Source organism: Oncorhynchus kisutch, unplaced genomic scaffold, assembly GCF_002021735.2.
Source record: "Oncorhynchus kisutch isolate 150728-3 unplaced genomic scaffold, Okis_V2 scaffold1050, whole genome shotgun sequence".
In the NCBI taxonomy this organism is placed as follows: domain Eukaryota; kingdom Metazoa; phylum Chordata; class Actinopteri; order Salmoniformes; family Salmonidae; genus Oncorhynchus; species Oncorhynchus kisutch.
The window spans coordinates 4,724-17,831 of NW_022262995.1; the positions used below are offsets into that span (position 1 = coordinate 4,724).

Sequence of the window (13,108 nt, forward strand, 5' to 3'; positions counted from 1 at the left end):
ATTTTCAAATTCAAGCACTTAGAGAACTTCCCTGTTCATCCCTACAGCCTCTGATCTGGTGGACTCACAAAACACACATACAAAGAAATACATGATGAACTGCAATACTGGAGAGATGAGAGTTGCAACTCAATATTAGAAAGGTGTCCTTAATGTTTTGTACACTCAGTGTATATCATTAGGCCTACTTTAAAACAATGGTGGATATACCAATCCAGGGCGCCCAAGTGGCGCAGCGGTCTAAGGCATTGCATCTCAGTGCTAGAGGTGTCACTACAGACCCTGGTTCGAAATTCAGGCTGTATCTCAACTGGTCGTGATTGGGAGTCCTATAGGGCGGTGCACAATTGGCCCAGCGTCGTCATGATTTGGCCGTGGTAGGCCGTCATTATAAATAAGAATTTGTTCTTAACTGACTTGCCTAGTTAAATAAATACAAAATATTCCCTTGAATCACTATACGGTATTTGCAGTACAATATGGGCTTTAAACTATGACCGTTTATGGTAATACGGGTGCTTAATGTGTAAATCGGGAGGTGCCGGAACATAAAGTGAGCACTGGAGTGGGGAGACCTGGGGAGGTTCTGAAGTACCGGAACACATACAAAAAAGTCCTTTATAATAAAGCATTGCATGCAGATCATCGCATTTGCTAGTGGCAGTAGAGTAGAAGCACTTACACAAGTTGCAAACACGGAGAACATTTTTAGTAGCATAATGTCCGGGAAAATGTTGGCGTTTTATAAATCCATTCATTTTACATGACTAGAGACTTTGGCAGAATATTTTTTAATACCACACACATGATCGAAATGGCAGGTTACTTTAACACTGACAAACTGAGAATATGAGATCAATAAAAACTACTTCGTGTTGAATCCATTAATAGCCCAGGCCTGTGTGTGTGGAGACACATATTGTAGGCTACAATATGAAGAGGAAATTAGTCCTAAAAATGCTTTCCAGTTTCACTGACTCACCGAATGATGCGCAGCTCACTTGCTTGTGATGGCGGACGCGCTCATACCAAAAGCCTACATCTCTCGCTCTCTCTCTTGTAAAACAATATTTGGAAGTCGATTAAATATTTTGGTAGCATAGTCGTCTCTTTTCAGCAGGAGCCATTTGCTTTCCAACCTGTGTTTTTCCTCGATTGTATTTGAAATATTGTGAACGGTCTGTTTTGTCTGCATGCTGCTTTTTTCCAGACATATTTGCTGCTTGTTCCCAAATGTAGGCTATTCCTTGTTCTATTCCTTGTTATTGGGCTACAATCCACAGCTAGGCTATAAAAAACGCTATTGATCCTCTGTTGCTAAATTATAGGCCTTCTCATGGTGTAGTAGGGTATTCTGAATTATTTATTTCATTTCTGAACAGACAGCAGTAATTCTATAACTTTGGCAAGTGTATTTACATTTATCAGGGGTGCTGCAGTTCATTTGCTGGGTCGAATCCCTAAACTGACATGGTAAAAATCTGTCAGTCTGCCCCTGAACAAGGCAGTTAACCCACTGTTCATCGGTAGGCTGTCATTGTAAATACGAATTTGTTCTCAGCTGACTTCCCTAGTTAAATAAAGGATAAATAAAAAAAATGATATAAGGAAATAAATGATTAATTGCAACACTGGAGAGATGAGAGTTGCAGGCTCATGTCTATCAGAGCAGAGATGCATCATAGAAAGCGAATATCCTAGTTATGTGAGAGATACTGGCACGCTTCTCACACAGCCACCGCCAAGCGTTGGTCTCAAACATAAATTACAATGGACTAAGGATGTGGCAAACCATGAAGAGGCAACTCGAATGAACTTTGATCAATTCCGAGAGAAGTTCAAATAAGTGTTCATGCCACTAGAGGTACGCCACTAGAGACCCGGTACGGGTCTGGCCAATTAGGTTCCGGGACAACACAGTCCAAAACGGAGAGGTGCCATGATCCGGTCCAAATTAAGCACTGGGTAATGGCGATTGAATACTGCAGATTGTACCTTTAATCGTGTTTTGTGCTCTCTCCGCCCGAGCAGACAGTGGAGACTAGGAGGTTGCATTCTCATGTGGATCAATAGACACTTCTTGAACAAGTGGAGTATAACCAAGCCATCTGCGTTGTTCGGGGTAGGCTTCCCGGGGTGCAGCCCCGAACCGTTTGATGGTCTAATAATTGGGCGAAAAGAATTCCTGAGAGGGGGCTTTAGGACCATGCGGACTAAGGATGTGGCATCGCGCTTGCTGCAGAGAGTGTGAGAGAATATTGTTCTTCTGCCCAGTGTTTTTTTGGATCATAATTTAGGTGGTGGGCTGGCGGGGCGTGGTCATGAACGTGGCCAATGGTGCAGTCTCCAACATAAAATGTCTTGTTGGTCACAGTGACAATATGTAGCTGTTGTCATTGGGCCCCATGCCATAACAAATATTCTTCTGAATGCATCATTTTAGGAATATTACTGTTTAGCTTTTATTTTGGTGTTCGTTCTCAATGATCTTATTTTAAAATTTATGTCCATTAACTTTTGAGTTGACTTTGTATGAGATTTTAGTTTTTAATTTTAAAATGAAAGTTTTTTTCATCCTCAATTTTTTTAAATTATTTTTATTATAATATACTGTACAATATGTGTCTCCAAACACCTAGGCCGAGGCTATTGATGGATTCAAGACAAAGTCGGTTTTCTGCCTGAGTGCCGCTATTTTCTGGATTATTTTGTGACCAGAACAACAACTGCTTATTTTACTCAACTATAAATGTAATTAAATAGTATTTCTTTGAAAAGATGGGCCTGGCTGACATGAAAAATACATGAGGGGAAAGGATCAACAGACACAGAGGCTGATTATCTTATTTACAATGCTGGCTGTCATGGTTAACAAAAACGCAGGACATTGAATGCTACCTGAATTGACTCAGAAAGGTAACATAAGTAGGCCAATAGTATCACAGCGAGGTCAAACAAGTGTGTGTGTGTGTTTGTGTCAGATTATCCAGTGTCCACAGCAACATCATTGATTATTCTCTACTGTGATGTGTACTATGGTTTTAGCCATGCTCTCACTAACACTCATCTTTTCTCTTTCTCCCCTTACGGAGACTCTTGGACCGTAACTGAGGACACCCTGGCCTGATTCCTAGACGTGCCTGGCCCAATCCCACCTGGCCTCCTTCTACCTGCCTGTTGGTGGCCTGATTCCTAGACGTGCCTGGGCCAATCCCACCTGGCCTCCTTCTACCTGCCTGTTGGTGTCCTGATTCCTAGACGTGCCTGGGCCAATCCCACCTGGCCTCCTTCTACCTGCCTGTTGGTGTCCTGATTCCTAGACGTGCCTGGGTCAATCTCACCTGGCCTCCTTCTACCTGCCTGTTGGTGTCCTGATTCCTAGACGTGCCTGGGCCAATCCCACCTGGCCTCCGTCTACCTGCCTGTTGGTGTCCTGATTCCTAGACGTGCCTGGGTCAATCTCACCTGGTCTCCTTCTACCTGCCTGTTGGTGGCCTGATTCCTAGACGTGCCAGTGCCAAATTTCTCCTGGCCTCCTTCTACCTGCCTGTTGGTGGCCTGATTCCTAGACGTGCCTGGGCCAATCTCACCTGGCCTCCTTCTACCTGCCTGTTGGTGGCCTGATTCCTAGATGTGCCTGGGCCAATCCCACCTGGCCCCCTTCTACCTGCTGCCTCCACTGGTTCTTTCTCCCCCTCAAGTCAAATGAAAGCCCTCATCGTTTCTCTGTGTCCTCTTCCAGAGGGCCTGAGGCTCTAGGACCACGACTGAGGCTTGACACCTGGACGTGTTGTTTTACTGTTCCATGGTACATGGCATAGATGTGTCTATACTCTGGGGCGACTTTACTCTTAAGATGGCTGTTTTTACATCTGTAGGACAATTGCTGAAATATAAGATATTGCATTCGTAGGTAGGATACATTATTCAAAATTGTAGGCAAAATGATTAACATATTTTTTTAAGGAGTGTGTTTGTCTGATTTTGTAGAATTCATCACCAAATGGATTCACTGCTCTACTGTGAAGTTGTCACGTACCACTCCATACCATCGCAGGTAATGACAAGAAAAATGGTTTGCAATGTATTTCAACAGTATTTCATACTTACAAGTTATTTCCAGTTATCTCCATGACCTTTCACTATCTTTGGGTCGTAGACACAGTCCTCCTCTTCCATGCCAACCTCAGGTGGAACCCAGCCAGTGTCATAGCCATGCACAGTGTGCCAGGTCTTCTGCTTGGGGTGGTTCTTCTTCTCTATGATAATAACCTTCCCCACATCCACTCTGACTTGAAGTACTCTTTTCTCCCAGTAGGGGACACCAGGAGGGTTTTCAATGGCTTTTAGAATGTCCCAACTAACATAGGCACCAGTTCCAAGAACACTTTAGTCTGCACTTGGTGTAATAAACTCTGCTGTGGTGCCGTGGAAAATCACATATTCTGTCTGGTCTTCAGGAAGTGTGTTGCTGTCTAGGAAGTTGATGTAGTATGGAGAGTTAGCCATAAACTAGAAACCACACTGCAACTGAATAAACCTCTGCTGAGATGAACTGTATTATAAGTCAATACAATGCACAATTACACATTGTAATATTAAATAGTCCTTTAACTGAAACTGTTACACCAAATAGTGATATTTATACAATAACAATATGCTGAATCACTATTGTTACAGTAATATTACAAGTGTTGTAACATTATCATGCCTACATATAAATGTACTTTGTAAACAGGGATTGTTTAATATATCTAAGATAAGTGTCCAATAACAAGACTGTTTAATAAAGACTGTTGTTTATTATACTGTGTATGCTTAGGAAAACAGTGCTTCTTACTTATCTCGCTACTGTGCTTTCCACTAGTTACCACAGCCACAGATGCAGGAAAAGAAACATGTGCCTTTTGGTCTTCATTTAAGGTTAGGGTTAGTCATCAGGGTTATCAGTGAGGTTACAGCTAGGGTTAAAGTTAGGGTTAGGTTTAAAACCACACTTTAATAAGAAATAGGCGAGGTTGAAGACTTTGCGGCTGAGGTAACTAGTGACGACTCACTACCGTGCTTAGGTTTCATTTCCAGGTTTCCACTCGTCACTAGACATAGAGATGAATAGAGGGCACACTTGCCACAAATAACTATGTCACTGTGTCTCTAGAGAGCATAGCAGTCCATCAGAATGTAGAACCATGATACCTCTATGTAAGTGAAAAGCAACCATCCCACACAGATAGAGGTAGTCTAATAAATACATAACCATAAACCTACTGTATTAAAATGTTTAAGTGGTATGTCACCAACCTGACATTGAAAGCTGCTGACATCTTTTGCAAACAGTAGTGAGCATTCAGCTGCCACCAGCGTGAAACTGGAAGACACCTTATAAACCTATGGCAGACACACAACATTGACTAAATATTGCCAATGTTTCCGCAGTAAAGATGCTTCAGATTAAATGAACACACTCAAACAGTGGGTGACTTTTAGAGGTTTATTTGAGATTTATTATAGGAAGACAATTATTCAGAACAATTATGATCAATGATACACGCCTTGTTTATGTCAAGTGAATATCATTGAATCGTTTTTAAAAATGTGATAAGGTTATATTAATTGCATATACAGTAGGTGTATTGCCAATAATCAGCAAGCCTTTGGCAAAATATAGCTTCTTCCTATGCAATATTGAATGTGTAGCTATAGCAGCATGTTACATCTTATCCTGATGAACATGAAGTGTAATGCTCCTTGAATACACCTTCAAGACTCAACCTCCAGTGATGGGTTTAACCTGAGGATAGAGAAACACATACAATATGTTAGAACCTGCAAGTAGCGGAGTACATATTTCAAGTGCAAGCCTTCTAGGAAAATGAAAACTTCCATCTAGTGATTTGTGAGAGAAGTTCAATATTACATACTTTTTCAAGATGGCCACTTTCAGCAATGCCATGACTTTGATTCTCTTTGGGTCGTAGACACAGTTCTCCTGTTGGTTGCTCGGCACCATGCCAACACCAGGTGGAACCCAGGCAGTGTCATACCCATATGTGTGCCAGTCGTATTGCCTGTCGTGACCCTGCACATCAATGATCTTAACCTTGCCAACATCCACCTTCACTTTCAGAACCATCCTGTCTGAGTCATCGGCCCCAATGGGGTATTTAATGGCTTTTCGGATGTCTCGACTGAGGTAAACACCGGCACCAAGCATCCCATCTTCGGAAGGTTCGAATCCATTTCTCTGTATTTTCACAGCAATCTGTTTTGATGTTCCATGATACATCACGTAGACGTGGCTGTCCTCAGGGGTGACTCCACTCTGAAGATGACGGTGTCGAGATCTGTAAGATAGAGAGACAGTTTTTGCAGAAATGTGATAAAAGTACAACCTTCTACAGTTGCAGTATTTTAAATTTGAGGCAAAATATCTCAAACTAATTTGTAAGCCCTCCACAAATATACTATAACAATGCCATTGGAAAGCTCAAAACACAATTGACTGCTGTGAAGTTCAATTGTTCATGACAGGTAAAACCAAGAGAATGTTAGCAGTGCTTTACAACAGTTTATTTTATACTTACATGTTGTTTTCTTTTACTTTCATGACCTGCATGACTTTGATTCTCTTTGGGTCGTAGACACAGTTCCCCTGTTGGTTGCTCAGCACCATACTGACCCCTGGGGGAACCCAGGCCGTGTCATATCCATGCTCGGTATGCCAGGTCTCCTGCATGGGGTGGTTCTGTTGATCTATGATTTTAACCTTCCCTACATCCACTTTGACTTTTAGTACTCTTCTCTTATTGTTGGAAACACCAAGGGGGTATTTAATTGCTTTTCCGATGTCTCGACTGACATACACACCAGGCCCAAGTTCTTCTCTTGATGGTGTGAAACCATTCTTCTTTATCAACTCTGTAGCCTCTTTTGTGGTGCCGTGGAACATCACATATTCTTTGTGATCCTCTGGATGCTCATTGGTCTCAAGAATGTTTTCTAAGTAGTATGGTGAATTTGTTTTGTTTTTCTGCTTGGTGTACCCCTTCAAAGCCATAATAATCCAACTGCAGCTGAATACACCTCTGACAAATGAGCTGTAATCCCAAAAACTATTTTTAAGGCCTAGCCATTTTGCAAATGATTTAGGCTGGAACCATTAAAGCAAATTGTAATGTTTAAATAACTATTCAACGTATCCAGAATAAATGTTACAATAGTATTAGAATAGCATTATAACATTCGAAAGTAAATACTGGTAAACAAAACAGTATTTGACTTATATCAAGTGTTCAATAATAAGACAGCTAACTTCTAGTGTTTCAAATAACATTATTCTCACCCGCTATAGTAACAGACGAATGCAGGACTATACCGTATGTGAGGGTTTCCTCCCACTCACGTTTCATTTCCTGGTTCTTGAGGAAAACGTTAGGTTTTCTGTTTCTTTGTAAGTAAAAACCACACCCACTCACGTTAGAATCTAGTCTAATGGGTACATGATCATAAACATATGTGAAACGTCATGCCGTATTAAGACCTCTGGAGCGTTTTACAATTGCAATGCGGACGCCTTTGACAAATACATTGACGTTTTTGGTCTTTATACAGTACCAGTCAAAAGTTTGGCACACCTACTCATTCAAGGGTTTTTCTTTATTTGGACTATTTTCTACATTGTAAAAAAGTAGCGAGGACATCAAAACTATTAAATAACACATGGAATCATGTAGTAACCAAAGAAGTGTTAAACAAATCAAAATATATGTTATATTTGAGATTCTTCAAAATTAGCCACCCTTGTATATCCGACTACGATCAGAATCAGTAATGTGTTGTCGATCTAAACAGTGATCACACAACTGCTGTCTGCGACTAACAGGAAGACACCGTTGATACGTCTATGGAAGGCACAACATTGACCAATATTATCAATATATTTCTACACCACAGACTGTACATTAATAAAACCTGATTGGATTTTGTGGAGGCAAAACACTCAAACAGTATAGGGAACTTCTACAGTTTATTTGAGATTTGTTATAGGAAGAAAACCCTTCTTTAAACAACGTATGATCATTGATACACGTTCATTATCAAGTAAATATGATTGATTATATTTCAAAAATATATGATAAGGTTATATGATTTATTGCACATCAATTCCCATATCAAATCCTCAGCCTTTTGTGAGCCTATTTTGCTCCTTCATACTGTGGACTGTTGCTGCATCATGCTGGACAGTTGAACCATCCACTTCTGACACCTAAAATCCAGAAGAAAACCCTCTTGGTGTTCCAGACACTAAGGCAAGAGTAGCTTAAGGGACATTTCAAAGTGTTTTCAACTTCATTTTCATCATCTCCAGCACCACCCCAACATCAACATACATTGTGTGAAAATTGCACATTTCTATGTTTTGTAGTAAAAAAAAAAAGATGTTTCCAATGACATCATCAACCAATTAGTAGAGAATTATTAGGCAACGTCTACTCATTATTTGTTAAAATCACACGAACGCACACCAATGATCTTTTTTACCACAAAACATAGAAACACGCCATTTTCTCATATCTTGTTGATGTTGGGGCAGTGCTGGAGATAATGAAGTTGAAGCATTTTGACGTCGCCCATTAGAGTCAGAGTGGATGCAGTACCACCCCAAGGGGAAGACCTGGCACATTGAGTATGACACTGCCTGGGTTTCACCTGGTGTTGGCATGGTGCCGAGCAACCAAGAGGAAGACCTGGCACATTGAGTATGACACTGCCTGGGTTTCACCTGGTGTTGGCATGGTGCCGAGCAACCAAGAGGAAGACCTGGCACATTGAGTATGACACTGCCTGGGTTTCACCTGGTGTTGGCATGGTGCCGAGCAACCAAGAGGAAGACCTGGCACATTGAGTATGACACTGCCTGGGTTTCACCTGGTGTTGGCATGGTGCCGAGCAACCAAGAGGAAGACCTGGCACATTGAGTATGACACTGCCTGGGTTTCACCTGGTGTTGGCATGGTGCCGAGCAACCAAGAGGAAGACCTGGCACATTGAGTATGACACTGCCTGGGTTTCACCTGGTGTTGGCATGGTGCCGAGCAACCAAGAGGAAGACTGTGTTTACGACCCAAAATGAATCAAGAAGGGAACCGTAGAGAACTTGTCACTCTGAATAATCCTGTTGAAGTGCAAAATACAGGCAACTGCCAAAATAATAGAAACAGTTGAATAAATGAGGGCTACAAAGTATATTGAAACCAGGTGCTTCCACACAGGTGTGGTCCCTGAGTTAATGAATCACTTAACATTCCATCATGCTTAGGGTCATGTATAGTATAAAAATGCTGGGCAGGCCATTATTTTGACTACCATGGCGATGCCCCCATAGGATGATAATGCCCCCATCCACAGGGCACTAGTGGTGACGTAATGGTTTGATGAGCATGAAAACGATGTAAACCATTTGCCCTGGACGTCTCAGCCAACAGATCTCAACCCAATCGAACACTTATGGGAGATTCTGGAGCAACGCCTGAGACAGCGTTTTCCACCACCGTCAACAAAACACCAAATTATGGAATTTGTCATGGAAGAATGGTGTCACATCCCTCCAGTAGAGTTCCAGACACTTGTAGAATCTATGCCAAGATGCATTGAAGCTGTTCTGGATCGTGGCGGCCCAACACCCCATTAAGACACTTTATGTTGGTGTTTCCTTTATTATGGCAGTTACCTGTACAATACTGCACTTAAATATATAATGCACCTTAAAATAATGTACCTACTGGACAAAATGTATATTATTAGTCAATAGGTGTCTTCTATAGACTAATAGCATCTTCAATTTAGTCGCAAATGACAGCTGTGTACTCACTGTTCAGATTGACTCAACAACTGATCTTAGTCTGATGTATAAACACTACAGACATCATTTTACTGGTCAAAGGTGTCAGTATTGCAATTTCAAAATGCTCCAGACGTCTTGCAATAATAAGATGTACCAGACATGTTTATGTACCCATTAGATTGGGCTTCTTCCTCATCTGAGTTGGCGTGGTTGCTTCTCACTAGCAAAGAGATATCCTGGTCATAAATATGGATGGACTTTGCTCTCTCTCTCAGATTAGAAGTTGAGAGAGAGGGGGAGGGGGGAGAGAGCGAGGGAGAGGAAACCGAGGGGAAACGAGAACTAAACTCTGTCATATAATCCTGAATTAGTCTGACTGGTTGGTTGAATCTGATTCCACAGTAGCAGGTAAGGATGACCAAATTATAATTTGACTTTTTAGAAAGTTGCTTATTAGCTACTTCACAAATGTTAACATCGCATTGAAAAATGTAAATCACAAGCCAGAGGATATAATCCAATATATAGTATTTTCTATAAAAGTGAATGATACAATAGAGATGATCTGAATTATAATGTATTTATAAAATTACAAACAAGTTTCAAGTGCTTGTAACATACCAAGTACATTGTCAACTATTGACGTTATTCATTATTCATGTCAGCCAAAGAAATATACTAAGGCAACACAGTAGTTGGCAAAAGCACGTGACATTTCTGAATTAGTAGCCTGGATGAAGTCTATTTGTGGTCGACATGTTGCCCTTTTTAATTCATATTTAATTGGCAAGTATCCCAATGTGCAGGCGGAGTCCCCTTTTATTACACTTCAGGTTACTTCCACAGGGCCTTCAGAAAGTAGTCATACCTCTTGATTTATTCCACATTTTGTTGTGTTACAGACTGAATTCAAAATCAATTAAGTAAATAAAAAATCCATTTGGAATGTCAAGGCAAAGGGGGTGCGAATACTTGTGTAAATGAGATATTTTAAATATTTTAAATAAGTTTGCTAAAATGTCTAAAAACATGTTTTCACTTTGTCATTATGGCGTATTGTGTGTGTAGATGGGTGAGAGAAAAAAACATTGAATCAGTTTTGAATTCAGGCTGTAACAACAACATGTGGAATAAGTCAAGGTGTATGACTACTTTCTGATGGCCCTGTAGGAGATCTAAATCGTTACTACAGGATTGCAGAAGTTTGTATATTCATAAAAGCATATTTTGCTACAGGTTCTCATAGCTAGAATCATCATGTTGACTAGGGCTTGCCTGAGGAAAATGAAACCAAACTCTCCATACTTAGACAACTTTCTCTACACTGGTGAACATCCTGAGGATCAAAGAACATATGTGATGTTCCATGGCACCTCAGTAGAGGCTGCAGAGCTGATTAAGAAGAATGGCTTCATACTATCAAGAGCAGATATCAGCATGCTTGGTGCTGGTGTTTATGTTACACGGGACATTCAAAAAGCCTGTGAATACCCTCTTGGTGTTTCCAACTCTAAGAGAAGAGTACTAAAAGTCAGAGTGGATGTAGGGAAGGTTAAGATCATAGACCAGCAGGATCACCCCATGCAGAAGACCTGGCATACCGAGCATGGATATGACACCGCCTGGGTTCCACCAGGAGTCGATATGGTAGAAAGCAACCGACAGGAGAACTGTGTCTATGACCCAAAGAGAATCAAAGTCATGGAGGTCATGAAAGTAAACAAAAAGACCATGTAAGTATGAAAGAGACTGTTGTAGTACAAACCCTCTGATTGGTTTTACCTGTGATGATGCAATAGATACATTCTAGATCTTTCTAACGGATTTGTTTTTAGAGCCTAGTTTGGGAGGTCAGACGACCAGGAAATAAATAAAAAAAACTACATTTCCCCAATGACCTAAAAATCAAGTCTCCTTTAACAAATCATTATTTTAAATAAACTATGTGAAGAATAGAAGCTAATATAATATCATATTGAAGCAAAAACTGTCTGCCTGTCTTACAGATCTAGATACCGTCATCTTCAGAGTGGAGTCTCCCCTGAGGACAGCCACGTCTACGTGATGTATCATGGAACATCAAAACAGATTGCTGTGGATATACAGAGAAATGGATTCAAACCTTCCAAAGATGGCATGCTTGGTGCCGGTGTCTACCTCAGTCGAGACATCCGAAAAGTCATTAAATACCCCATTGGGGCCGATGACTCAGACAGGATGGTTCTGAAAGTGAAGGTGGATGTTGGCAAGGTTAAGATCATTGATGCGCAGGGTCACGACATGCAATACAACTGGCACACTAAGCATGGGTATGACACTGCCTGGGTTCCACCTGGTGTTGGCATGGTGAATAGCGACCAAGAGGAGGACTGTGTTTTCGACCCAAAGAGAATCACAGTGCTGACAATGCTGAAAGTGTCCACCATGAAAATGTGAGTGATATTGAGCCACAGTCAGTACCTTATCACAATGGAAGTACCCCTACAGTAGAAGGCTTGAAGGGCACTTCATGTGAGTTCCACTATACACACATGCAGGTTTTAATTGAGACAGCTTGTATTCTATTCTGTTTCCTGCAGGTTAAACCCGTCCCTGTAGAACTGATGGCGTTCTGCATTCAGTGGGAGCATCCAGCATCCCCTCATGGTCACCAGAAGAGGATGGTTAGAATCAGACGGTCCCACATGATGCAGTTCATAGGAAGAAGAAGCTATATTTTGCAGGCCCACAAGATGATTTCACATGTCAATCTATATGCAATCAATCATTTAACCTCATCATATCAAATATTCATATTTACGTGATGTAAATAATGCATGTGTAACAATGATCCTTGTTCCTATAATAAATCTCAAATAAACAAGTTTCACATTGTTTGTTGTGTTTTCCCTCCTCCTAATTCCAATCAGTTAATCTATTGAAGTATCTGTGCTGCAGAAATATATGAACTAATTTAGTCAATGTTGTGTGTCTTCCATAGACAGGTAGCAGCTGAGTTCTCACTGTTTGCGGAAGGTGTCAGCCATTTTGAAATGCTCAGATTGGGATACCATATATGTTTATAGTTCGGTATTCATTAGACTACCTGTACTATCTGAGTGGGTGTTGTTGCTTTCCCCTTACATAGAGGTGTCATGGTTCTACATTCCGAGGGACTACTATGCTCTAGGTCAGCGATCATCAACTAGATTCAGCCGCAGGTCCCATTTATTTTCTTGAACGGACGGTCGGGGGGCCGGAACATAATTACAAATCATTTGTAGA

At 41.1% G+C, this 13,108-nt stretch overlaps 2 protein-coding genes across 4 annotated transcripts; one reads left to right on the top strand and one right to left on the bottom strand.

Annotated features, from left to right (window-relative positions):
• Positions 1-5,477: 5,477 nt before the first annotated feature.
• Positions 5,478-7,465, bottom strand: LOC109877054 (uncharacterized). 3 transcript variants are annotated; one of them, XM_031817509.1, is made up of 4 exons: positions 7,343-7,465; positions 6,585-7,150; positions 5,922-6,344; positions 5,479-5,791 (listed from the first exon to the last, which is right to left on the bottom strand). In XM_031817509.1, exons 2-4 carry the CDS (start codon positions 7,055-7,057, stop codon positions 5,761-5,763), a joined length of 927 nt encoding a protein of 308 aa, XP_031673369.1. In that variant the 5' UTR covers positions 7,058-7,150; positions 7,343-7,465; the 3' UTR covers positions 5,479-5,760. The 3 variants fall into 3 exon arrangements, with proteins under 3 accessions (XP_031673367.1, XP_031673369.1, XP_031673370.1); XM_031817510.1 differs by having other exon boundaries at positions 6,585-7,097; positions 7,343-7,432; XM_031817507.1 differs by having other exon boundaries at positions 5,478-5,791; positions 6,585-7,420.
• A 2,662-nt stretch (positions 7,466-10,127) lies between these two features.
• LOC116364346 (uncharacterized) lies at positions 10,128-12,718 on the top strand. The gene is made up of 4 exons (XM_031817511.1): positions 10,128-10,252; positions 11,081-11,577; positions 11,851-12,276; positions 12,424-12,718. Exons 2-4 carry the CDS (start codon positions 11,102-11,104, stop codon positions 12,440-12,442), a joined length of 921 nt encoding a protein of 306 aa, XP_031673371.1. The 5' UTR covers positions 10,128-10,252; positions 11,081-11,101; the 3' UTR covers positions 12,443-12,718.
• Positions 12,719-13,108: the final 390 nt, after the last annotated feature.

Coding starts and splice junctions, on each gene's coding strand:
- LOC116364346 (XM_031817511.1), top strand. CDS start 11,102: ATGTTGACTAGGGCTTGCCTGAGGAAAATGAAACCAAACTCTCCATAC. Junction 11,578..11,850: donor AAAGTAAACAAAAAGACCAT/GTAAGTATGAAA, acceptor CCTGTCTTACAG/ATCTAGATACCGTCATCTTC.
- LOC109877054 (XM_031817507.1), bottom strand. CDS start 7,057: ATGGCTTTGAAGGGGTACACCAAGCAGAAAAACAAAACAAATTCACCA. Junction 6,345..6,584: donor AAAGTAAAAGAAAACAACAT/GTAAGTATAAAA, acceptor TCTATCTTACAG/ATCTCGACACCGTCATCTTC. Junction 5,792..5,921: donor AAAGTGGCCATCTTGAAAAA/GTATGTAATATT, acceptor CTCTATCCTCAG/GTTAAACCCATCACTGGAGG.